The sequence below is a fragment of the Hemiscyllium ocellatum genome, chromosome 24 (assembly GCF_020745735.1).
Source record: "Hemiscyllium ocellatum isolate sHemOce1 chromosome 24, sHemOce1.pat.X.cur, whole genome shotgun sequence".
In the NCBI taxonomy this organism is placed as follows: domain Eukaryota; kingdom Metazoa; phylum Chordata; class Chondrichthyes; order Orectolobiformes; family Hemiscylliidae; genus Hemiscyllium; species Hemiscyllium ocellatum.
In genome coordinates this window covers 38,020,024-38,047,917 of record NC_083424.1, presented here as the reverse complement: position 1 = coordinate 38,047,917, position 27,894 = coordinate 38,020,024, and the positions used below count along the sequence as shown (strand labels likewise).

Sequence of the window (27,894 nt, the reverse complement as noted above, 5' to 3'; positions counted from 1 at the left end):
AGGTGCCATTTTTTAAAATCTGAAGGCTTTCTGCCACGTTATTGTTCACACACAGTTGTGAACCTGCTGAGCTAACCAGAGTTGATTCAAGCTGAACACTCTTGACCCCCGCAATCTGACCTGATTGGGTTTTTAAACCCCAGGCTGTCACTGAGCAAAACTGTCCTGAACATACGCATTGGATGCTGACGAGTGCAACAACTTTTCCCCACTACTGTTTGAAGAAAGTGACAATAGAAGTACAACTCTGTGATGAATTCTGCAACGTATCCTTCCATAATTTCTTCAGTTTACGTTCATATCCTTTCCCCATTTTTGTTCACAAAATCCAGCATAAAGTTTTCATTTAAAAGAAAAGTGATCTTTCTGCCACATGCCCTCCTGTCTCTTTCCTTCTCTATTTTACATAAGTTCTTGATAACCTGCAGTGCTATCATACTTTAGATTTTCTTTGAGTCATTATCTCTGTTAATGGTTAAATAAAATGTACTAATTATATATCATTCTGCAAGTTTAATTATTGCCTCTTATTTTAATCTATTAACTAAACTTTTAATCTATTTCAATCTTTCAATCTAACTAAACTTTCAGTCTTTCAATCTATTAACTAAACTCACTCCCAATTTGATGCAAAGTGCAAATTTTGAATTTTGAGTCCTCATCATCAATATGAATTGAGAACAGTAATGGTTTCTCCCCCCACCCTTACCTCAGGAAGATCCCTTCCCAGTTTTTGTCAGTCAGAGTAGCAAAGCCTTAATTTAACCTACAGAACTATTTCTAAAGTGTCCTTCATGAGCTTAGCTTTCTCAGCCATAAGTAAGAACTCTGCTTTAAAGTCAAAATAGTAGTCCACTTGCTATCAGTCCTCTGATTCTGCATGCTGGCACATTTTTCTGCTTCAAAGTCCAGCAACACTTCACACAAGCTATTCCCGTTGGACTTTCTGAAGAAAGGAGAATCACTGAAATCAATTTAGTATTATCATAGTTTTAGATGCATGCAGAAAATAGAGCAATGTTTTGAGGTAACAGTCTATTAGTACAGTTTATAGTTTTCTATTTTATCTTGGCTCAGAAGGCATTTAGTATGCTTTCTTTTATTGTTCAGAGCACTGAATGGGGGGACCTGGGAGGTCATGTTGCAGCTGTACAGGACATTGGTTAAGCCATTTCTGGAATATTGTGTGCAGTTTTGGTCTCCCTCCTATAGGAAGGATGTAGTGAATCTTGTAAACCTTTTCCAGAACCCTTTCAAGGATATTGCCAGGGTTGGAAGATTTGAACTATAGGGATAGGCTGAATAAACTGGGGCTGTTTTCCCTGAAGGGTCAAGGCGGAGGGGTGACCTGAGAGCGGTTTATAAAATCATGAGCATGGATAGGGTAAATAGATGAGGTTGAAAGAGAAACACTTGAGCTTCTCTACTGCAGCAAGGTGGCAATCCATGGAAAGGTGGAAATTACAAAGGATTGCCTACTCTCCTAGTTGCTGGGAAGATCATTGCCTGAATCCTCGCTGATTGCCTTCTCTCGGCCTCTGAGAAAATGCTTCCTGAAAGCCAGCTGAAAGCCAGTATGACTTTTGACTCAATCCTGGAACAATGAATGTGGTTTTCACAGATTGGCAACTTCAAGGGAAATGGCAGGAACACCACCAACCATTGTACGTGCATTTATTGATCTGACTGAGGCTTTTGAGTCAGTCAGTCGTGAAGTGTTGTGGAAAATTTTAAAGGCTAGCTGTCCAGAAAAATTCATCAACATCCTCCACTACAAGATTTTGGTGATGGTCCTCCCAACAATGGTAATATGATAGAACATTTTGGGAAAAGGTGAGGACTGCAGATGCTGGAATCAAAAAGTGTGGCGCTGGAAAAGCATAGCAGGTCAGGCAGCATCCGAGGAGCAGATGGGACACACTTCTTCTAGAAAAGTCGTTGGCAAGAGAAATTATGAGAAAGGAATGCCAATGATCTTGAGGCCAAAACCATTTCCACTTCACAGAAACACCAGCCAAATATGTAATGAAATTTGTGGCTCTTGGGTCATGCTCATCAGCCACACAAGATCCATTGAACCCGTTACTAGTGATAAGAATTTCCGAGGTGGGCAGCCCTACATTTTGGTCAGTGAATGCTATGGCCCAAGCAACAATCCTTGCAGGTCCTCCAATCACAGCCTGTCAATCTGCACCTCACCAATTTATTCTAGCTATTTACTGTCTGTTAATTAGTTCTCAATCCTTGTTTGTATTTTGCACTCCATAACTGGAGCTTTAATCTTGTTTACCTATCTTTTATCTGGGGGCTAGTAAAACGCCTTCTGAAAATGTAAATATACTTTATTTGCCTTTATCCATTCTGTGAGTTACATGCTCAAAAAAAAACTCCATGACTTTTATATGAAAGTTCCATGTTGACTCTTCGTAATCTTCCTGTTATTTCATGAGTGTCTTATTAGGGCATCCTTTATTATAGATTCTGGTATTTCCCTTTGACTGATATTAGATACTTGAATTCTTCTGCAAATTTATAGATCTGTGTCTTCAACTGTATGCGACCCTTGATTTCTTCTGAGGTGCAGGCTTAATTCAAATTGGTACTGCTTTTTGATTTGCCTTTTGCACTTTGCATTAGAGCTCATTTAAATATGGAAATGTATATCCTTCTATTCATTTATTTTGCAGCCAGATGGACTAATTGCAGTTTGAATCTGGAACATGTTTTCTAATGTTGCTTGCTTTTGGTATTTCACTTTTATTTTTAAATTGGAACTGCAGTTAATGGTGTAAAATGCATAGTATTCAAGCAAAAGGTGATTGAATTTTGGAAGTATAAAAAGTATTGTTCTTTCTTTGCCAGCTGTCTGTGTGTTAAAACTTCAGAAAAGTCCAGGTCTACCTAATTTCAGAAACATCATCCAAAGACATTCAGATTTGCTGCTTCTAAATTTTGTGTAGTGAAGGCATGATTTTTTTCCCCTGGGGCCATGAATACTCACCTCCGCTCATGTAGCCTAATGAAAAAATATCAGTCCTGCTTTACTATCAACTGTTGGATTAAATTCCCACATGGTTATCGGAATGCATCTGGTGGTTACCCACATTTATTTTGAGTTCACATTGATTAATGATTCTAGGTTACTGCCACCTGTTCTGATATAACGCGACAGTACCATTCCTGTGAGATCCCACTTTATAAGAAAATGACATTTAAACCAATGGGACCAGAATCATGTTTTAGCTAATACAGGTAAGAAAAGTTTGCATTCGGCAAATAATGGTCTAAATTCTTCAATCACATTATAGCCAATTTGTGTTGAAGAAATGTGCATTATAGCAGAACCGATTGTATTTGATGAGCATAACAAATTACAGCATTTCAAAAAAATGATCAGTTGATAGTATGGCAAAGGATGATATCAATTGGAAATTTGAATTTTAAAGCAGGACTTTTCATTTTAGATCTAATGAAGATTACTTTTTTCTTTGACAAAAGGTCAGAATGTCAATTATGAACAGTGGTCATTCCAGGATAATATTTTTAATAAATTCCACAACTTAATCTAAATAACTAGGTGAGCCTGTCTGAATTAATTAATAACTGTTTACCAAGTTGAATTTTAATGATGAATGAAAAGACAGATCAGAGAGCATAATTCAGTTTCATTTGAGATCAGATTCACACCAGCAGTATGCCTACTTAGGCTTTCAGTGCTGGAAAGAAGTCTTGGAACTGCTGTAGCAGTTTAAACAGGGGTGTTCTTAATGTTCCATTAGGAAAAGTCTGTGATGTAGCCAGTGTTTCTATTCCTGTGAAAGAACGGAGAGAATCATCCAGTGAATGTATAGAAAGTTGCTGAAAGGAAACATTGGCAAATGATTTACAGTTAATTTTAAAGTTAGATTTAAAATGGATGATTACTTCAGTCTGGTTGCCTATAAAGGATATTTCAGAAGTGTTGAATTCCTTTGTTGCTTATATTAAGAGCTTTCTACCTTTTCTTATACACTGCATATACACAGCCGTATAACAAAAGTGTTCTTTTGTTCAGAACAAATTTGTCAACCTTGTATAAATTTGTTTGGGGACTGACTAGCACACTATCCAAACTGTAAAAGAAACTAATTTATGATCTCTTAGATCAGGTTTCACTCTAAGATCTGACTTGTCTAGTATTGCCATCAAAAGGAATCATTGCAGTTCTGAAGCAAGTTTGTGTCACTTGCCTTAATGCCTTAAATTATGTCTTAAGTTGGAATGTGTTTGCATGGACTAAGATTTTTCTGGGGGCAAGGTTGGGGCCAGGGCAAGTGAGGGAGTAGAGATCTAAAACGGGCACAAAATATCAAAGAAAAAGCATATGCTTATTTTTTCTGCTTGTGATGTAGTTTGATGTGTATGGTTGAGCATCAATGTTATGCAACATTTCACTGAAGAACATATACCCAACAACATTCTCAATTCTTATTTTGTGCTGTTGAAGTTAGTACTTCCAAATAGACTTTTTGAACTATAACCTAGTGTTGTGTGATTTTAAATTTGTAAATAGCGAAGCAAAGCCTTTTGAACTGCTGCAATTTTAAATTGTGGTATTCCTCCTCATCCCCTTAACCCCTTCTTCAAGCTAACCTATCCTATCAATGTCATTGAAGAGAGAAATATAGTTAATGCCCTGAGTCTGATATTAATTTTCCTTTCAGCAATGTTTATCAGTTTGGGTCTTGCTGCAGAGACTTCAGCAAGTATCTTGGAGGTTGAGTGAGTGCAGTACTGTCTTTCAGATGAAGCATGAGGCGAAGACCCTAGGTTGGAATGTGAGCAGTTCTGACTTGAGCAGGATTCAGTAGGGCTTTATAAGATAACTTTTAAGAAGAACATGGACATTCTTCTGGTATCCTAGTTATTTCCTTCATTCATTTTTGTTTGAAGTGTAGACAATCTCATTGTTTATTTAATTGCTGCTAATGGGGTCTTGCCAAGTACTAGTTGATTGACACTATTGCAAGATTAAAAAAAACTCAACAATGTTTGAGAAGTAGGTTGCCTTAATCATTGACCTCACTTGATGTTTTTGTAGTTACCAATAAACATCTCCATACATTGCTTTTATTTTAGTCCTAGTCATCATCATGATCATTACCATCTCTTACCCTGCTATGAGTTAAACCTCTACTCCATTTAGTCCAGAGGCACACATGAAAATGGATACAGCAGTCAATTAGTTTATCAGGTGGATTATATAAAGCAATATTGAGTCCTGCTCTTGTCAGCTGAAACTGTTCAATATTCACCATCAACTGAGCTTCTGTTGTCTCCTGCAAACCCCATTCCTCTGTCATGTCAAATCACACTTCCAACAAGTGAGAGGAGTTTGTCTACTTTGTTTACTGATGTTAAGGAATTTAATTAGTTGTCTTGGTCATTTCCTGCCCCTTACCTTGGTTCCTAGACAAACTTCCTTGAAGGGCTTTTCATCTTTTTCTTTTTTCTCTCTTCCCTGAATCTTCTTCAAGCTCATCTTGCCCTAAAGAATCTCTCACTATTCCCACAACCCGATTCCACAAGAGCTGCTGAACACCAACTTTCCTTCTGGATCCCCTGATAGCTTATATTGTTGATAGTGCTCTCATCCATACTAACCACCTCATCATCAAAAATTATAATCCCTCAGTTCTTGTGGACTACTTGCACCTTTCATCCTTTTGTCTTGGCAAACTACTGTCCTATCTTTAACCTTGATACTATCCAAAGTCCTTATGTGTTGCCACCTCCCAAATACCTGCCTTTCCTTTTAACAGAACCACATGTTTGAAGCCCTACATCAAGTATCTTTCATGCTATAGCACTGAGACAAGTTCTGTTAAAGTGATGAAGCACAACTTACTGCCTATAGCTGCTCCCCCTCTTCTGCGTCCTGGCACAGTAAATTTGAGGTTTTTTTTGAGAGTATCTTGGAAACCTTTACCTTGTCAAACCCCATCTCTATAAAAACATGAACCTCATTGGTTTTGTTTCAGGTAGCAGTGCTGATTTTAATTATGGCTGACCTTCTCTTGACTTGGAAGTAAGTGAACTGTTTAAAGTACAGGTGCTTCCAATCCAGATACTTTTCTGGGACTTTGAAGAAGCAAACTGTGCAGTTCGAACACCGGCACCTGCCGTTGTTGCAAGTTTTAACATCTTGTACCTTTGACTAATAAAAACTATTCAGTTCCCCTTTACTGGCTAATGATCAAACCATTGAGTTGGCTGTGAAGCAATCTTCAAAGCATGACACGGGGTTAGGGTATAGGTTCATAGTTCAATGAAAATGGAGCTGCAGGTAGACAAGATAGTGAAAGCCTTTGATATGCCTGCCTGTATTGGTTAATGGTCAGAACATTGAGTATAGGAATTGGGAGGGCATGTTGCAGCTGTACAGGACATTGGTTGGACCACTTTTAGAATTATACATTCAATTCTGGTCTCCTTCTGGTAACAAAGATATTGTAAAACTTGAAAGGGTTTAGAAAAGATTTCCAAGAATGTTGCCAGGGTTGGAGGCTTTGAGTATAGAGGCAAACTGAATAAGCTGGGGTTATTTTCCCTGGAGCGTCAGAAGCTGAGGGGTGACTTTATAGGCATTGATAGAGTGAACTGCTGAGGTCTTTTCTCACGATAGGGGAGTCCAAACCAAAAGGGCATAGGTTTAATCGAGAGGGGTAAGATTTAAGAGGGACCTAAGGGGCAACATTTTCTTGTAGAGATTGGTGTGTGCATGGAATGAGGTGCCAGAGGTGAAAGTGGAGGCAGATACAATTACACCATTTAACAGATGTCTGGTTGAGTCCATGAATAAGAAGGGTGAGGAGGTATATGGGCCAAATGCTGGCCATTGGAGCTACATTAATTTAGGATATCTGGTCATCATGGGCGAATTGAATGGAAGGGTCTGTTTCCATGTTGTACATCTGACTCTGTGCTCAAACTTCTTTTTACATTCTATTAAAGACAGTCTCAAAGCATAGCTCTTCATGTTTTCACCAAGTCTTTCAAAGGAAAACTAGTTATTATTTGCTTTGGTTTTGCACATATTTTTCTATTATGTGGAGGTGATCTGCCATTGTTTTGAAGAAAGCCTTAATGTGTTTAGTTTTGGGTATTCAAATCATATATCTCGTTCTTATTCAATCTTTGTATTTTAATGTGTGTGTATAGTGTGTGTAGGAGATCAGTGTTTCACATAGAGTAACTGCTTTATCGAAATAGAGTCTTTAGCATATTAAAGCAAGTTTTGGCTGAATCCATTGCAAAACAAAAAGTGAAAACTGTACCAAGGCAATGGAGCTAAAAGTAGGCATTGCTTAAATAATCAGGATACAGCTTGAGGGACAATTACCGATGATTTTGTGTACTGGTGTGAAACACTGTACTCCTAACACCTTGGCATAACTGTTCAAACCTTTGTTGATTTTTCACGCTTTTTAATTATCATTTTTGGTTCGGAGTTGAGCTGAGAGCTGTAAGGTAACCTTTGTACTATTTGTAGTAGCTTGTGTTTGTTTTTCTCAAAATAGCACACATGCATACTCGCAGCCACGCACACAACTTTTTACTGCAACATTTTGATAAGTTCCACCTTTGCCCTGTACAGGCCAATGTTGGAGGGATTATCTGGGGAAGGGAGATTTCAGGGTATGTCCCTGTGTAGAACTCCAGGGAAATTGTGGGGAGAGAGGGCAGGCGGTCAGTCATTTGGAGGCAGTGCTGGGCTCCCCTCAATGTCCAGGGCAGTTCTCGGCAGCATTTCCATAAGCCAGGTTCACTTTTAATCATTGTAAACAAAAGACACGATCTGTGTTGAACACCTCTTTGATGTAATATTTCTACCAGGACCTTGAGATCTTCGGATAATCGATACTGGGATAAGGTTCCTCCGTATTGTGAATATAGAGATTATGGAACTGATTTGATTTAGCTGTCTGTCTCAGTGTGATGACATAATGAATATTTGAAACTGAGATACTTCAAACTTCATGTCTAATTTCTTACCAATTCTTTCAAATACTTGGTGCAATCTTGACGGAAGATATACCAAATCAGAAAGGTTATTAGATTTTTCTATATTTCAAGATCATCATACTTATTCAAATTAAACATTTTTGCCTCAGTTAGAGGATTTCTCCTTCCTCTAGTTTCTCTTTTGTAACTGACTTGGAGCTTTCATATTCATTAATTAAAGCTTTGTTTGCCTACTATACTTTGGATTTCAATGCTTACTCCTCTGGGATAAGAGTTGAAGACGAGGATACTCCACTTGTTGTGACCTGACTGTTGAAGGGGTAACTTAAATGGAAGCCAAAAGAACTGTGGATGCTCTAACTCAGAAATTGGAAGTTTACTGGAAAAGCTCAGCGGATCTGGTAGCATCTGTGGAGAGAAATCGAGTTAATGTATTGGGTCGAGTGACCCTTCCTCAAACTACTTAAATGTATACTTGGCACTGATTGTGTTGATCTTTGTGGAAATATTATTGACTGGTAAAATAGCATAATACATTGCTTCACTGCAAATGTTTGTGCTCATCAACTTCATAAGAAACTGGTGATTCAAGGACCTGTAATTGTGGATTAATGATATAAGTGGGGGAAGGGTAGATGGTTGCTGTGAGGGGGAAATTATTTGAGTTGAAAAAAGAAAATAAAAAATCACACAACACTAGGTTATAGTCCAATATGTTTATTTGGAAGCACTAGCTTTTGGAGTGGCGTTCCTTAATCATGTGGTTGTGGAGAATTCTATAATGGACTGTAATTGGTGTTATGTGATTCTTAACTTTGTCCACCCCAGTCCAACACCAGCACTTCAAAGTCATGAAAAAAGAAAGCACACTTCGCATGAGAGCAGAAGTAAAATTTTGATTCAGGACTGTACCTACTTTTCATATCCTAACCTGTGCTGAAGAGTATTGCCCATGTTCTCGGTGACGTACAATAAGAAATTTTAAAAATCTCTGATCCTATTTAATGGTTCTATGGCTTCTGTCTTATTTTCTCCAATCCAAGTACCACCTTTAAATTTTGGACTCTTGCATCGTCTCCGAAAGCTTGCAGATCACTGACTACACTTCCTGCTGCTTAAGTACCACTCCAGAAATCTATTTTTTAATCTCTCCACCTCTTGGGGCCCTCCTTAAAATGCATCTCCTCAGTTGACCAAGCGACTGTAATGTTTTTCTTTTGGATATGGCATCCTCCTCTTTTGATTTTTCTGTAAAATTGCCTTCATAATTATTCCTAGATACTTCTGGTTCTGCTGTTGATTGAGACAAAGGTTCCTGTACACCTGATGAATGTTTAAAATTCTTAATCTTATAAGTAATCTTGATACAAGTATTGAATGATCACTGATGATATCAGTGTTCTAAAGAGTGCTGTTTTGAAAACTGGAATTAAAGAACACTTCTTCTGTGGTCGAAGTCACATCATCCATCACGATTCATAACTGCAATCGAACTTGCAATCCAATACCAGAGATCGCAACAGGCCATTGAGCTTGTTCTGCCATTCAGTTAGTTCATGGCTGATTTGTAGCTTGACTCCACTTATCTAATTTTAAAAGCTTATATAGTTATGTAAAAATGAAACATTTGTTTAATACAGATGTTGGTCCATTGCAGAGTCAGGAGCAGAATTTACAATGGTGAATACAGAAATGCCAGAGAAGCTATACTTTCTATGTATTATCACCGAGGAAGGCATAAGAAATCTCCTTGAACTAGAGTTTCACATGACTAGGGAGAATGAGGAGTTGAAGGAAATTCGTGTTGGAATGTTGCACTGGAATTAATGGAGCTGAAAAGTCCGCAGGACCTGATATTCTGCATCCCCAAATATTGAAGGGACTAATAAAGAAATAGTAGCTGCATTGGCGATAATCTTAAACTCTGCAGATTCTGGAATAATTCCCACAGATTGGAAGTCAGCAATGAACACGGAACATTACAGTGCAGTACAGGCCCTTCGGCCCTCCCTGGTTCCACAGGTCGCGCAACAATCTGAAGCCCATCTATTCTACACTATTCCATTCTCGTCCATGTGCCTGTCCAATGACCATTTATCGCCCTTAAAGTTGGCGAGTCTGCAACTGTTGCAGGCAATGCATTCCACGTTCCTACTACTCTGAGTAAAGACACTACCTCAGACATCTGTCCTGTATCAATCACCCCTCAAGTTAAAGCTATGTCCCCACGTGCCGGCCATCGCCATTCGAGGAAAAAGGCTCTCACTGTCCACCTGATTTAACCCTCTGATTATCTTTTATGTCTCCATTAAGTCACCTATCAACCTTCTTCTCTTGAACAAAAACAGTCTCACGTTCCTCTGCCTTTCCTCATAAGACCGTCCCTCTATACCAGGCAACATCCTTATAAATCTTCTCTGAACCCTTTCCAAAGCTTTCACGTCCTTCCTCTAATGCGGTGACCAGAACTTTACACAATACTCCAAATGTGCCGCAGCAGAGTTTTATACAGCTGCAACATGATCTCATGGTTCAAAAACTCAATCTTTTCACCAATAAAACCTAACACACCATATGTCTTCTTAACAACCCTGTCAACCTGGGTGGCAAATTTCAAGAATCTATTACCTGGACAGTCTGATCTCTCTGTTCATCTACACTACCAGGAATCTTACCATTAGCCCAGTACTCTGCATTCCTGTTGCTCCTTCCAAAATGAATCATCTCTCACTTTTCTGCATTAAACTCCATTTGCCATCTCTCAGCCCATCTCTGCAGCTTATCTGTGTCTCTCTGTAACCTACAGCATCCTTCCTCACTATCCACAACTTTACTGACCTTAGTGTCATCTGCAAATTTACTAACCCATCCTTCTATGGCCTCACCCCAGTCATTTATAAAAATGACAAAACAACAGTGAACCCAGAACAGATCATTGCAGTACCCCACAAGTAACTGAATATTTCGCATTAACCACCACCACCCTCTGTCATCTTTCAGCTGGCCAATTTCTGATCCAAACCACAAAATCACCTTCAATCCCATGCCTCTGTTTTTTTTCTGCAGTAGGCCAGCATGGGGGACCTTATCAAACGCCTCCTGAAATCCATATACACCACATTAACAGCTTTACCCTCATCCATCTGTTTGGTCACCTTTTCAAAGACCTCAATAAGGTTTGTGAGGCATGACCTACCCTTCACAAAACTGTAATGACTATCCCTAATTAACTTATTTCTTTCTCGAGTCTTAACAATCCTATCTCTTATAACCCTTTCCAACAGTTTGCCCACAACTGAGGGACGGCTCACAGATCTATAATTACCAGGATTGTCTCTACTCCGCTTCTTGAACGAGGGAACAACATTTACTATCCTCCACTCTTCTGGCAATATTCTGTAGACAATGACGACATAAAGATCAAAGCGAAAGGTTCGGCAATCTCCTCCCGGGCTTACCAGAGAATCCTAGGCTAAATTCCAGCCGGTCCAGGGGACCTATTTATTTTTACACTTCCCAGAATTGCTAACACCACCTCCTTATGCACCTCAGTCCCATCTAATATTGTAGCCTGTATCTCAGCATTTTCCTCTACCATGTCTTCTTTTTTCTGGTGTGAATGCTGATATAAAGTATTCATTTAGCGCTTGCCCTATCTCCCCTGATTCCACATGCAACTTCCCACTACTATGCTTGATTGGCCCTAATCTTAATCATGTCATTCTTTTATTCCTGATATAGCTATTTAAAGCCTGAGGGTTTTCCTTGATCCTTTCCGCCAAAGACTTCTCATGTTCCTTCCTGGCTCCTCTTAGCTCTCTCTTTAGGTCTCTCCTGGCTAACTTGTAACTCTCAAGCGCCCTAACTGAGACATCAGATCGCATCCTAACATATGCCACCTTCTTCCTCTTGACAAGACTTGCAGCTTCCTTAGTAAACCACAGCTCCCACACAAGACAACTTCCTCCCTGCCTGACTGGTACAGACTTATCAAGGACACGCAATAACTGTTCCTTGAATAAGCTCCACGTTTTTATTTTGCCCATCCACTGCAGTTTCCTTCCCCATCCTGTGCATCCTGAATCCTGCCTAATCGCATTGTAGTTGCCTTTCCTCCTGCTGGAGCTCTTGCCCTCCAATATATACCTAACTGAATTGTGGTCACTATCACCAATGTGCACACCTACCTTCAAATCTAACCCCTGACTGCATTCATTACCCAGTACCAATTCTAATGGGCCTCGCCCCTTGTTGACCTGTCTACATACTGTATCAGGAAACCCTTGTGCACACATTGGACAAAAATGCTGCTCCACTGTTTAAGAAGGAAGTGAGAGAGCAAGAAGAAAACTGCAGACCTGTTACTTTACGTCAGGAAGAGGGGAAATGCTAGAATCTATTGAAGATGATGTAATAAATGCACATTAAATCATAGTGATCTATTTCGACATAGCATAGATTTTGTGATGGGAAAAGTAGGGTTTGAATAACCTTTTCTGAGAATTTTACTAATAAAAATTGATAAAGGGAGTTGATACACAAAGTATAATTGATTTTTCAAAGGCTTTTAGTAAGGTTCCTCATAGGTTGGTGAGCAAAATGTAAAGTGTGAGAGATATGAGGTATTGTGCTGTCATGTATTAAAGATTGGTTAGCAGGCAGAGTTGCTTAAGTGTGGCGCTGGAAAAGTCACAGTAGGTCAGGCAACATCTGAGGAGCATAACCCTTTTCACAGTAGGAATACATGTGTAGACCAATTGTGACGAGCATAGTGTTGAAAGGATCAGTTCTTGGATTCAAGCTGTTCACCATGTACATTAGTGATTTGGAAATGGAGTTTAATGTTTTCAAATTTGTGGATGATACAAAGCCTAGTGGGAATATGTATTGTGAGAAAGATGTAAAGCAATTTTAGAAAGATTTGGACAGACTTAGTGAGTGGGTAAGAACATGATGGGTCTAAATGGTTCTTGTAGTGTACTGGTAATGTTCCTACCTCTGGGCCAGAAGTCTTGCGTTCAAGCCCTACCTGCTCCATACATGGGTTGTAACAACTGAAGAGAGAGTTTTTTTTAAAAAAAAAAGCCATGACTGGTGGGATATAATTTGGAAAAATGAGAAGTTATCTATTTAGTAGGGGCAACTGAATTGCAGAGGTACCTCATGGTAAGAGGATGGAGAGTGCAGATATACAAAGGGAGCTACGTGTCTTTATCTGTGAATCAGTGAAGGCTTGCATGCAAGTGCACCACACTATTCAGAAGACTAATGGGATGTTAGCCTTTATCACAAAGGGTTGAGTACAATAGTGGAGTCTTGCTTCATTTGTGCAGAAGTTTGGTTAAACTACACGTTTGGTTTCTCAGGAAGAATAGAATTGCTAAAATGGGTGTGCAAGTAGTTATTTCCTTTTATAGAGTTATGAACCAAGGAATACAATTAAAAATAAGAGGATTACCATTTGGGATGAGATGAGAATTGTTTTTTGCTCAGAGGTTTGTGAATCTTTTTAAAGCTGTATCCCAGAGGGCGTAAAAACGTTCAGTGTTTGAGTACATTTAGAGGTTGACAGATTTCTGGCTACCACTGAAGTCTTCAATCTGCCATGGTTGCATTAAATGTCACAGCAAGCTCAACAGTCTGAATGGCCTACTGTTATTCATGTGAATTTGTTCTGTGATCCTCACTATATTTTCCTATTCAAAATTTAATATGATTTCCTTAAGATGGATATTGTAATCTTATAGTTGCATTCCCAAAAAGTATCTGACAGGTTGTGTAACTGAATATTACATGGGCCCTACACTTATGACCATTCTTTTCTGTCATTAACTTTGGGTTCATGACTGATATTCATCTGTGAACTGGAAAGATTTTGGATCCTATTTACTCTTGGGAGCCAAATTACACAGTAGTTAACACTAGACTCATCTGATCAGGACCAAAAGTACTGTGGCTGCTGTAACTCAGAAACAAAAACAGAAGTTGCTGGAAAAGCTCAGCATATCTGGCAGCATCTGTGAAAACAAATCAGCATTAACGTTTCTGATTCAGTATAAGGGCAGGGTCAGTGTACCCAAAACGTTAACTCTGATTTCTCTTCACCGATGCTGCCAGATCTGCTGGGCTTTTCCAGTAACTTCTGTTTTCAGCTGATCAGGACATTGGCATCTTTGTTTCGAGTCGTAGAAATGCACAGCACAGAAACAGACCCTTTGGTCCAACTCATCCATGCTGACCAGATACCCTAAATAAATCTAGTCCCATTTGCTAGCATATGACCCATATCTGTCTCAACCCTTCCTATTCGTATACCCATCCAAGTGCCTTTTAAATGTTGTCATTGTACCAGTCTCCATCCCTTCCTCCGGCAGCTCATTCCATGCAACACCACCCTCTGTGTGAAAAAGTTGCCCCATAGGTCCGTTTTAAATCGTTCCCCTCATCTTAAACCTCAGGCCTCGAGTTTTAGACTGAGGGAAAAGACCTTGTCTATTTACCCTGTCCATGTGCTTCATGATTTTATATAACTAAGTTCACCCCAAAGCTCCAAACCTATAGGAAAAACTGCCCCAGCCTATTCAGCCTCTCCCGATAGCTCAAACCTTCCAACCAGGATTAGTGCTATGTTTATAAAGTATTTACCTGGTTTATATTTATTCTCCACTTTTCACGTTTTTCCATTTTGTACTTTTGTTCTCTTCTGTAAAAGTTTGGTAATTTCAATTGAAGATGCAGTATGCTTTTGTTAAGTGGGAGTCATATTCTTTGCAATTGTGATTATAGAGCTGGTTCACTCTCACCCACCAGGTAACTTCTGGTTCCTTTATGATAATGGGGTAAATCTTTCCTCCATAGGATAATGAAGCATTTTTGGTCTCACTATAGCCAGTATTTCACTCTTAGAATATTTTAGACAATATCTTCCTTTTATCTGCATGAGAAGTATTTTAGCCTAAAACTGGATTGTTTTACCATTCAAATCTGTTAGGAAAATTCACTGAGCTGGAAGGTTCTTTTCCAGACGTTTCATTACCCTATTAGGTAACCTCTTCAGTGGGCCTCAGGCGAAGCAATGCTGTAAGTTCCTGCTTTCTGCTTATATGTTTGGGTTTCTTTGGGGTGGTGATGTCATTTCCTGTGGTGAAGTCACTTTCTGTTCCTTTTCTCAGGGGATGGTAGATGGGGTCTAACTCAGTGTTGAATGGTTGAACTTGAAATGGTCCAGAAAATTAACATCGAGGTAGACCTCATCTACCACCCCTGAGAATAGGAACAGAAAGTGACCACCACAGGAAATTACATCACCCACCCAAACCTATAAATAGAAAGCAGGAATTTTCAGCATTGTTTCGCCGGAGACCCACTGAAGAGGTTACCTAGTAGGGTACCGAAACGTCTGGAAGTGAACCTTCCAGCTCAGCGAGCAAACCTACATCTAAAACCTCAACATGAGCTACAAATCTTCTCAAAACATGAGGAAAAGTTACATTAATTCTAGCGCGTTGGTCCCTATATGTTTGGGTTTAGTGACAACCACGTTTTAGAAGGAATTACTTAAATACTTCAGGGTAAATGGCAACTCGTTGGTTGGTTTTCCAATGCAATGCGCCTTGAAATGAAGACTTAGTATTTTATCAGAGGCGACGTTTCCTGTGTTAACCAAGCTATTGCACTAAGTAAGGAGCAGAAATCATTCATTTTTGGAAAGAACTATTTTTAAATGTTTATATGGCACCTTTCACATTCTCAGGGTAAGTTCAAGTGCCTTATAGTTATCTTATGGTCAAATGCATTGTGAAAGTCATTTCTTTTCTGTGTTAATTAAGATAATTAGGTTTATTCATTCATGATTGTAAGTAAAGGCCAATTTTGATGGTATTAGGCAAGAACTTTCGAAAGCTGATTGGAGGCAGATGTTCGCAGGTAAAGGGACAGCTGGAAAATGGGAAGCCTTCAGAAATTAGATAACAAGAATCTAGAGAAAGTATATTCCTGTCAGGGTGAAAGGAAAGGCTGGTAGGTATAGGGAATGCTGGATGACTAAAGAAATTAAGGGTTTGGTTAAGAAAAAGAAGGAAGCATATGTCAGGTATGACAGGATAGATGGAGTGAACCCTTAGAGTATAAAGGAAGTAGGAGTATACTTAAGATGGAAATCAGGAGGGCAAAACGGGGACATGAGAGAGCTTTGGTAAATGGAATTAAGGAGAATCCAAAGGGTTTTTACAAATATATTAAGCACAAAAGGGTAACTAGGGAGAGAATAGGGCCCCTCAAAGAGCAGCAAGGCAGCCTTTGTGTGGAGCCACAGAAAATGGGGGAGATACTAAATGAATATTTTGCATCAGTATTTACTGTGGAAAAAGATAAGGAAGATATAGACTGTAGGGAAATAGATGGTGACATCTTGCAAAATGTGCAGATTACAGAGGAGGAAGTGCTGGATGTCTTGAAACGGTTAAAGGTGGATAAATCCCCAGGACCTGATCAGGTATACCCGAGAACTCTGTGGGAAGCTAGAGAGGTGATTGCTGGGCCTCTTGCTGAGATATTTGTATCATCGATAATTAGAGGTGAAGTGCCGGAAGACTGGAGGTTGGCAAATGTGGTGCCACTGTTTAAGAAGGGCGGTAAAGACAAACCAGGGAACTAAAGACCCGTGAGCCTGACGTCGGTGGTGGGCAAGTTGTTGGAGGGAATCTTGAGGGACAGGATGTACATGTATTTGGAAAGGCACGGAAAGATTTGGGATAGTTAGCATGACTTTGTGAGTGGGAAATCATGTCTTGCAAACTTGATTGAGTTTTTTGAAGAAGTAACAAAGAGGATTGATGAGGGCAGACCAGTAGATGTAATCTATATGGACTTCAGTAAGGCGCTCGACAAGGTTCCCATGAGACTGATTAGCAAGGTTAGATCTCATGGAATATAGGGCAAACTAGCCATTTGGATACGGAACTGGTTCAAAGATAGAGGACAAAGGGTGGTGGTGGACGGTTGTTTTTCACACTAGAGGCCTGTGACTGGTGGAGTGCCACAAGGATCGGTGCTGGGCCCTCTACTTTTTGACATTTACATAAATTATTTGGATGTGAGCATAAGAGGTACAGTTAGTAAGTTTGCAGATGACACCAAAATTGGAGGTGTAGTGGACAGTGAAGAGAGTTACCTCCAGATTACAACAGGATCTGGACCAGATTGGCCAATGGGCTGAGAAGTGGCAGATGGAGTTCAGTTCAGATAAATGCGAGGTGCTGCATTTTGGGAAAGTAAGTCTTAGCAGGACTTATACACTTAATGGAAAGGTCTTTGGGAGTGTTGCTGAACAAAGAGACCTTGGAGTGCAGGTTCATAGCTCCTTGAAAGTGGAGTCACGGGTAGATAGGATAATGAAGAAGGCGTTTAGTATGCTTTCCTTTATTGGTCAGAGTATTGAGTACAGGAGTTGGGAGGTCATGTTGCGGCTGTCCAGGACATTGGTTAGGCCACTGTTGGAATATTGTGTGCAATTCTGGTCTCCTTTCTATCAGAAGGATGTTGTGAAACTTGAAAGGGTTCAGAAAAGCTTTACAAGGATGTTGCCAGGGTTGGAGGATTTGAGCTATAGGGAGAGTCTGAACAGGCTGGGGCTGTTTTCCTTGGAGCATTGGAGGCTGAGGGTTGACCAAATAGAAGTCTACAAAATTATGTGGGGCATGGATAGGGTAAATTGGCGAAGTCTTTTCCCTGGGGTCGGGGAGTCCAGAACTAGAGAGCGTAGACTTATAGTGAGAGGGGAAAGATCTAAAAGAGACCCGAGGGGCAACTTTTTCGCGCAGAGGGTGGTACGTGTATGGAATGAGCTTCCAGAGGAAGTGTTGGAGGCTGGAACAATTGGAACATTTAACAGGTATTTGGATAGGTGTATGGATAGGAAGTGTTTGGAGGGATATGGGGCCGTGTGCTGGCAGGTGGGACTAGATTGGGTCGGGATATCTGGTCATGGATGGGTTGGACATAAGGATCTGTTTCCATGCTGTACAGCTCTATGACTCTAACCTTTCGGAGATGTTATTACATAGCACTGGAACAGGTGAAACTTGAACCTCGGCCTCCTGATCAAATGGTAGGGTCACCACTGTTTCATTTCAAGAGTCCTCATTCATCTTGTATTCTTGTATCATGTCTAGTTTGTTCTCTCTCTGTAGGTTATACTAAGTGTTAAAAAATGCAGTTTTAGTTTTTGTTCAAAGTGACTTAGAGGTGTTTGCTTTCAATTTCTTTGTGTGCCTGTGAGTGATAATTGTGTTTGCATTTTGACCTAGCTTAGAGACTTGTAGAGGCAAGAAAGCTTTGAGATTACTGTGGATAAAGTGGCTAAGGTTGGTGCTATGTTGTTCATAAAAACCAAAGAGTTTTTTTTATGTTAAAAAGCATGGAGAGGAATACTGACCTGGACGCTGTATGAATGTATTCCGTTGTGCTTAGTTATTCAGTTTTGTGTGTTTAGAAAGAGTGAGTTCTAAAGAATTAGGAAGGGTCAAGTAGCTCTGTGAAGAGACATTCAGCAACAGAATAGATGCTCATAGGTCTGTTGATGGGTTGTGGCACGTAATTCCCAGTGTAGCTTATACTAGGACAGAGATTCATGTTGGTAGGCTTCACTATAAACCTGAACTTGGATTTACACAGCCAGATCCAGAAGAAAAGGACCTGTCTTCCACTGTATGAATGAATATGTTGAAATGCCCATCAGAATGAAGGATATTGTAAAACCAATATTATACTGGATTAATCCATTGGATTGAGTCTTAGTCTAGTTGACTGTTAATAATTACCATATTTCATGTTTGGTGTACTCATATAGTTATTGGTTATGTTTGTTGTGTTCCAAATTTGTATAGTAAAGATTCTTTTGCTATTTTGGTATTATTTTGGAGTCTTTTTTTTTAAAAAACCTTTGATTTTTCACATATTATTCTTTAAGTATCTCGGGGGTCTCAAAACAGATCCTAACATGTCAGGGGTATCTAGTATTTCCATTGTCTAGGGTCATAACAAGATCTAATAGTAAAGTCAGCTTGGCTGCAGAATGCAATATTAGGGGTCATAAAGTGGAAGAAGTGTGTTTTGTTTAATTTTATTCCTTATCATTTTCCTAGGTGTCTGATGGATAAGAACTTTGTTAGGATTGGAAAGTGGTTTGTCAAACCCTACGAGAAAAATGAGAAGCCTGTCAACAAAAGGTAAGCATTATCTTATTGATGCCTCTACGCACAAAAGTATGTTTATTTGGGTTTCTAAACTACAAAGAGAAGATCATTCGTGAAACACAAAATGATTAAAACTACATGTGTACTTGAGCGCAAGGCTAATGATGACTGTCTGACTGTTGTAGGTTGTCATAAACGTCCTTCTGGTTCACCTATGTCCTTACTTGGTCTGGCCAATATGCGACTTCAGACCCACGGCAATGTGGTTGACACTTAAATGTCCTAGATATGAGCCATAAATGCTGGGTAGTCAGTGATGCTGTCAACCTATGAAAGGATCAAAGAAAATGCAGTATATCAATTGATATTAGGATGCCACTTCTCTAAGAAAGCTTGGCGTTGTTTCTTGCAGACTGTCGAAACTCTCCAGCATTATATAAAATTCTGCTTAGTCTTCAGAATCCAGAATTATTTAGCCTTACTTGTAACCAGCACAATGCAAGTGACTAGAAGTTAGAGCCAAAAATAGCTGGCAAATCTTAGCAGGTCTGTCAGCGTAAGTGGAGATGAAGCTGAAAGAGAGAGAGAGAGAGATATGAAAGGAGTATGTAAACAAGTATGGATAGCTGGCCAGCTACTGCTCAGAACCTGCCTGGGGGCAAGACCTCATCTTTAGTAGAAATACCACGTTTTCTTGCTGCCAAACCTTCAGTATCTGCGGTTCTTTGTTTTATTGTATCAGGATTTAAGGACTTCATTTAATGGGCTTTTAAGGTTTTCAACACAGTTTTTGCCAAAACAATTTCCTGTGTTTTACAATGCACTGCAACGAAAATTATGGAGACTAGATTTACGTGACTCTAATGTGTCAGTGCTTTTATCAGTAATGGTAACTGTTGTGAGCCAAAAATGTGAAGACATTGTCCAAATGGTGCACTTCAGCTGTGCAGCGCAATTAGTCTTGGCCAGCTGATTATTTCTAACTTAAAATTCAGATCAGAAGGAATATGAGCAAGTACTCTTAAGTACAGAGTATAAGATGCTAAGAGAAAATAAGGAAACTTTATGTAGGCAAAGCTACAGGTAGATGTAGTCTGACCTGTTTAATTGTATTTGGAATAGGGCAGAGTTCATTTGGAATAAATAGAACTTGATGGGCTCTTGTTCTTGTTGACGGTGCTTTATGTAACAGTTGAGTTCAGAGTTAAACTTACAAATATTATAACTTCATTCAAAGTGACTCAAGAATGTCCTATTTATATTTTAGGCTATGAAAATCTCAAAAACAACTTGAAAAGCCCAATTATCTCAATTTGCCTCCACATTGATGCAGCAGTGCATGTACAGTTTGTAGTTTGATTTTTGACTGTTGGGTAACTAAATTTATTCAGCCTAATTATTTAATGGTTTGGAATAAATAATCAATAATTCTGCAACTGTGATTTCACACTCTATTTAATGCTGCAAGTGATCTGTTTCTGATTATTGAACTTCACATACTGTTTATTCTGCAAATCTTTCAAACTATTTTTGCAGTTGCTAAATTCTGAGCAACAATGCCAAAAAAAGGTAGTGCAACACATCTCCACAGACCTAACGGCAGAGTACACTATTTTCTCACAATGACATTGAAAGGTTTCATTTAGTTATTCACTTCAGACGTATTCCCTAGTCTAGTCATTCAGGACAGACCCACCACAATATAGTTCACTCTTAAGTGTCCTTTGTAATAGCCTGACAAGCCGCTCATTTGTATCAAACCACTACATAGTTTTAATAGAGGAATGAAACTGCCTCTATTAAAATGGACAGACTACCTTGTATCAAGGTAGACTTTGGAAATGACATTGGTAATTCCATTCCCAGTAATCCTGCGAAGTCCTCCATATACCTACTCGGAGTTTGTGCTGAAATTTGGACAGCAGTCCCAACAATTCATGCAAAGCCTGACGTCTGTGCGATTCCATGAAAATGTCTTTGCCAACATCATCCCTGGGTCTGTCGTGATCCATTGTCAAGAAATATCAAAGATGGTAAGGGCACAGAATATACTCGAGGTCAGGGATTTCAATGTCCATTAGCAAGAATAGATTGATATCACCATCTACCTGTTGCAGATGCAGCTGTCCATGACAATATTGGCAGAATTAACCACCGCACTTACTTTGTTGAGATTGACTTACACCTTCTTGATAGAAATACCTTCCATTGTGTTGTGTGGCACTATACCTATGCTGAATGAAGGCACCTAGAACAGATCTAATAACTCATTACTGAGTATCCGTGAGGTACAGTGGGGTTTCGATAGAACTGAATTCAACCACAATCTGTGACCTCATGACTCAGCATTGTATCCCAATTTACCATTAGCATTAAATCAAGCGTTTCAGCGTTGACTCAGTGAAGTGTGCAAAAGGAAATGACGAGCAGCAATAAGACATTGAAAATAAGGTATTATCCTAAAGAAGCTGCAATATAATTGTTTTCATGTCAAATAGCTAAAACAGCATGCAGCAAGCAGGACTTGGCGATCTTACAGATCAGATCAAAGCTGTCTTGTCATGTTCAGTTGTGACAGACATTTGAACAACTAACTGAAAGGGCTGCTGCACAGATATTCTGAACCACGGTGATGTCAGAGCTAAGCACATTTGTGCAAAAGATGAGACTGAGGCCCCAGAATTAGCTGTGACCCCAGCCAAGTGTTTCCAGTACAAGTACAATGTTGACTGTACCCAGCAGTATGAACACGGAATGAGCAGAGCACTTGGTCCTTCGCCCCTGTTCTGCCATTCATTAAGATTGTGCTTGATCTAATTTTAATTTCTATGTTTTTGCATCCTTGGTTATCAAGAATTCATCTACCTCTATCTTAGAAATATTTAAAGATTCCACATCAATGCCTTTTGAGGAAGAGAATTCCAAAAACATTCAACTCTTTTAAAAAAAATGGTTCTTCATCTCTGTTTTAAGAAAGTGTCCCTTTATTTTTCAACTATGGCACTTAGTTCCAGATTCTCCCATAAAAGGAAATGTCCTTTAGGCGTCTATCTGGTCAAATTCTCTCAAAATCATGTGGTTTGATGAATCACCTCTGACTCTTCTGAACTCATGACAAAAAGACATTGCCTGCTTGACCTTTGCTCGTTCTGCCCATTCTAGATCCTAGTCAATGCCTAGGTCCTTATCTGAATTGCTTCCAACACCTGTTGGTCAAGCATGACCCACCCACAAAAAGTAGAATGCATCCAACGTAACCACTTATTATTCCATCAGTCTGTTCTTGATCATTAGCAAAGTGGCTGGTATGCTTGTGGTGGAGGGCATGAATGTTTAAAGTGGTAGATGAAGTACCAGTTAAGCTTGTTTTTCATGGATGCTGTCTAACTGCTTTGCATGTCGTTGGCACTGCTGTCATCTAGCAAGTGGGAGCTATTCCATTCAACACTGATTTATATCTTGTATACAATGGATAGGCTTTAGGAATGCAAATAATGTTTTACTTGCTGCATGAATTCCAACTTCTGACCTACTGTTGTGGCAACAGTATTGACATGGATTGTTCACCTACCTTTCTGGTTAAAGGTAGCCCTCCAGGATATTGATGGGAATGTCGACAGCATGTGGTTAGAATTTCTAGTTGGAGATGGCCATTGTGTGTGGTGCACATGATATATGTAAGCAATGGAAATCTTTGAAAGCTTTCTTTGTTTCTTTATGATTAAACATGTACAGTTCATCTTTCTACACAAGAGTGCCAGTAAGGTTGACTAATCTGTAGGAGACCTCTATAAGCAGCTCTGAAGTGAAATCATTTGGGCATTGAGTATACTTGTCCAAATTCACAAAGTTTGATCCAAATTTTGGTGATAAGCAATCAGCAATTACTATCATTATTCTGAATCTGTGTGCCATTCCTTCAGTATTTAACAAAATGCATATTAATGAGGAAATCATTAGAGATAGAGGGCTGCCATTCACTAAGCTCTCCAGGTATTTTCTGGGAGCCACTCAAGCTAGAAGACAACAATTGATCTTAATAGTGGGTTTGTATTCCACTCACTTTTAGTAACATTATGATTTAATGAGGTGTAACTAACTTTTTTTTAATGGAAAGCTGAATGACTACTTCTGAACAACCAATCCGGACCTGAATAATTTGAGATGCTGTCTACATTAATGATTGCTAATTTCTTTAACAAACTGTTTGATAATTAAAATTTTCTTTTATATGTTTTGAGTTTCATTCCAGTGTTTTGCTGTATATAGGTTGTGCATGAAAAAAAGTCCGAATTTGTGTTTCCCTGTTTTTCTTTCTGAAAGTACCTTATTTTGAGCATGAATGCAATTCAACTCGTGCTGTCAACCATTGTACATAAGAATAGTTAAATTTGTCATCACTGAGATACTTGGATCTCTTAGGAAAGTTATCTTTGAGGTCAACAGAAGTGCCATTTTTAAAGAAAAAATTCCTTTCTGCTCTTCTGTTCACTAATTAGTTAAATGTTACATATAAATGCAGAGGCTGTTTATTAAAAGGAATAAGTGTTTGTTAAGTATATTTAGTTATGTGCCAATGGTAGATATTAACTGGGACTTCTTTTATGCTGCTTAACTGAAACCATGGCTGTGTTAGGTACAGACTTGTAATAAAACCAGAAACTGTTGAAGAAGTATATTTGTAATATTTATCTTTTGTAAATACCTGAGATAAATGGCAGCAGTTAAGGCGATTCTATATTACTGGATTTGAAAATTGTGTTTTTGTATGTGCTGATATATAGGTCAGTCCTATCTTTTAAATCCTCCCTACCCTTTCAGCCATTGCATGCTTTATTCACTGTAGCACTCAGGCCTAATATTTCAACCCAGAATGCATATTTTGCTTAATAATACTTTGCACAAGCAATCAAATGGGAGCTACAGGCTTTGTTAACAAAAATGCATGGGTGTTCAAGACATGCTCACATTTGTATCAGTTGCTGATAACATTTCAAAATGCTGCCCATTCACACTTATACCTTGGCACGTAAGTTGACACCTTTTTGGAAGGATTTTTCAAAGGTCAGCATCGAGTGTATAATGGGATGTAAGATTGGCGCATGTTTTTTTTCCTTCAAAGCTGTCTTTTCTTATGGAGCATCAATTCCATTCAATTGTTGTGACAAGACAGAACTCATTCACGATGGACATCATACATCACCCTGTCTAATGTGAAGTAGAGAAGGTCATGTGATAGTTGTGTGGAAAGATGGTTCTCCTTGTGGATGAGTCTAGGGCAAAATGGTGTAATGTCAGAATAAAGGTTTGAAGAGGGATGTCTTCTGAGTGTTGTGAATCTGTGCAATTCTTTATTCCAGAGGGCTATTGAGACTGAGCCTTTAAATATATTCAAGACTGAGGTTTTGAATCAGTCAAGGATTATGGGGGAAAAGGCTGGAAAGTAGAGTCAGATCTACCAAGGTCTCATTGAATCGCAGAGCAGACTCAGTGAGTTGAATGGAATACTTCAGCTCCTATGTCTTATGGTCTTAAGAGAATGTTGAGTAGAAATTATGAAAAAATTATGAAGTTATCAATGAACAAAATATTTGAGTGTTGAAAAGAATATGGCCTCAAGGTTGTAATCAGGATAAAATCATGGAAGATTCCAAAATGGCAGAAATCTCAAAATTACTTTGGTACATATATAAAGAAGTAATATCTTAATTTTTGAAACTCATTATATATGGAGAAAACTAGTGAACATTACAGATGGTTAGGACTGGCATGATCTCATTTAAAAATAAGCATAAATATTTAATAACCCAATAAATTCAAGGCAAATAAAACCATGATACTGCTGAATTAGTTTTAAAGATTTTAAAATAATCTGGAAAAGAGAGAGATGATTTACAAACTTGCTTTTCTTTTTTAAAAAAAGTGCCCAGCTAGAAAGCAAGCAGTTAGTTGACATTGCCCCGATATGTTGGAGAGAAGGAACATGTCCATGAGTCTAAAGCTTGACACTATTATGAAAATTAATTGAATCCGTACTAAAGGAGAAAGTACCTAGAACAGAAAAGATTGATAACCTAGATCTGTGTTACCAAATCAAGATTCTAAAGAGTGTTTGTCGAAGAGTAACATAAACTAATGAATCAGATAAAAGCACACCAGACAGGGGCAGTTCACTGAATTGGCAGTCGGAGCTGCAGGAAAGAAAACACTGCGCATGCTTTAAGAGAGCTTCTCTGTGATAGAAGTTGGAAGGTGGAGTGCTAAGAATCTCAGCGCAAGAATCACTTGATGATAACTTGTATCAACAATTTAAATTTCTGAAACTATTTTGAAATTTTGTAGATAAAGCCCAATGAGTGTTTGAGGTGGGTGGGTGGTGCAGTAGTGAAGGATAATCAGAACCGAAAAGAATAAAAATAAATTACGAGACAGCATTAAAAAAATACACAAATGATGACCTTATGCATGGCAAATAAATTTCAAAACCTCATACTGTCTTGATACAAAAAATTGTATGTTACTGGAAAAGAAATGGGGAAAAAAAAAGTAATTGCATTCAGAGAGCGTCCTTCAGAACATCCAATGCACTTTACAGTTAACTATGTCACTGTCATATAGCTGTTTGTGGGAATATGCGTATTACCTGTATATTTCCCACACTTCAACAGTCATTGTACCTAAAGTATAAGATTTAGCTATTTTGATGGTATTGATTGATGGGTAAATACTGGCCAAGTCACGAAACTGACATTCATATCTGCCATAGATGGCAGGTGGGGCCTAACTTAAATAGCTCACTGGAAAGTTGACGGAGGCATCTCAATAGGGCAGCATTCCCTCAGTACTGCACTGGATTATTGGCCTGTATTTTTGTGTTCAAGTATTAGAATGGAAGAGTAACCAAATTTGTAAGTAGAAACACAAATCATTAAAAGTCATTACTCAGTTTAATAAGACCTTTTTAAAATGACGCATCAAAACCACATGGAATATTGTGTATAGAGGGCAGAGAGACATTTGAAAGAGTGCAAATCAAGTATAAAAGTTGTTCCAAAAAATGGTTATATCTGTCAGGAAACGAAGTGGAGTCTGGCTGCAATTTTTTAAAAATTAAGGGTGCAAAGTGACTGAACAGATCTTCAGTAAGGAAAGCTCTTTCAGAGGAGGCAAAGAAAAGTTCACTCCATTTTGATGCAAACAGCAAAATTAGGAGTCATCAATGTCGGAATGTCACTAGGTTGGAAGAGGTTTGAAAGGAGCATAAAAACCACAAGTTTTACCATGGTTTCTTTTTGTTTAAAAACAGAAACGTTTAGCAACTAGTGTTTTAGATGAGATATGAAATGTTGGAATTGTCGCCTTTACAAGCTAAACCTTTGAAAGTGAAATTTAGTGGTCCTTAAAACAGTAGCTGGAAGTCTTGGTTAAGTGACTTGACTGCTAAGACTCCTGATTGTCGGAAGAAAAATTGATTATGTCACAAATGTGCTGAAAAGATATTAACACATGGAAGGAACAAATGTGCTCAGGTAATAAGAGCAATTGAAGATGACAGTGATAGAGGTAGATGGAGGTGTAAATAGTTCTCAAAGTGAATCTCCTACAATTTGACAAGCTGATGCAGAAATACTGGGATGGTTAGAGTCTGTTCTCATATTTAGAGAATGGACAAGAGGATCTTGTAAGACTACTGAGAAAGTACGAAACAATCTGTGAAGGTACACCAGGATGAACTGTCCTCGCTAGCCATGATGTGAATATCGGCGGGTTACCTGTATATAACTATGCACAGTCTAGTTGATCCATCTGGTTTGGCATCTAACACTGTTGAACTCCAGCTGCTCTGACTAGGTTCAATCAGGTAGTTCTCTCATATGTACTGAAATTCTGTTTCCACCTGAGTTTGTTTTTCTGGGTTCAAGTGAAAAGTCTTTTTCAGTAGTGAGGAAGAGTCACTGGACTTCAAAACATTAACTCTGCTTTCTTCCAGCAGATGCAGCCAGAACTGCTGAGTATCTCCAGCAATTTCTCTTGTTCCAGATCCTTCAGCATCTGCAGTTGTTTCTATTTTAATTATACTTTGTTCCTGTCGTAGTTTGTGATAACACTTCAAAAGTGAATGCAAGATAAGTCAAGACCTGTTCAAGCAATTGCAGTTAGCTGATTTAGTAACAAAACTTAATTTGTGAAAGCGAGAGTGACTTACTTGGGACATGTGGTTGGAAAAAGACTGATGTTGCCGAGGCTAGCAAAAGTGAAAGCTTTAATAGAATTCCTTGTTCCTTAAACTAAATGAGAAATCATGAGGTTTTTAGGAATGTGTGGATTATCCTGGAAATTTGTGTGTACTTTAAGGATGATAGCTATACCTTGAACAAATTTGTGAAAGAAATTAGTGAAAGTACCTAGCAGCATTTGAGAAGCCAAAGCCTACTTTAAATGAATCAGCATTGGCCTCCCCTGATTTTTCCAAACCTTTCAAAATAGCAGTTTATGCTTGTGATTTTGGGAGTCTGTATTGTCATTTTGCAGGATGATCAATCAAGAATAAAGAAATAAGTTCCTTATTTTTGTCTGTAAAAGCTATGGACTACAAGAAGTTGCTGTTTTCAAAAACAGGGATTTACCTTGATGACTGCCTAATTTCCCGACTAAATTCTGTGAATGTTAGTTCCTGTAACGTGCAGAGGAATTG

At 38.8% G+C, this 27,894-nt stretch overlaps 1 protein-coding gene across 2 annotated transcripts in view; it reads left to right on the top strand.

Annotated features, from left to right (window-relative positions):
* LOC132827162 (mediator of RNA polymerase II transcription subunit 13-like) overlaps window positions 1-27,894 on the top strand; it is a 241,001-nt gene that overhangs the window by 127,879 nt on the left and 85,228 nt on the right. For both annotated transcript variants that reach the window (XM_060843702.1, XM_060843701.1), the window contains exon 4: window positions 19,149-19,232. In XM_060843702.1, coding sequence (XP_060699685.1) covers window positions 19,149-19,232 — 84 coding nt within the window. The remainder of the gene's footprint in view (window positions 1-19,148; window positions 19,233-27,894) is intronic.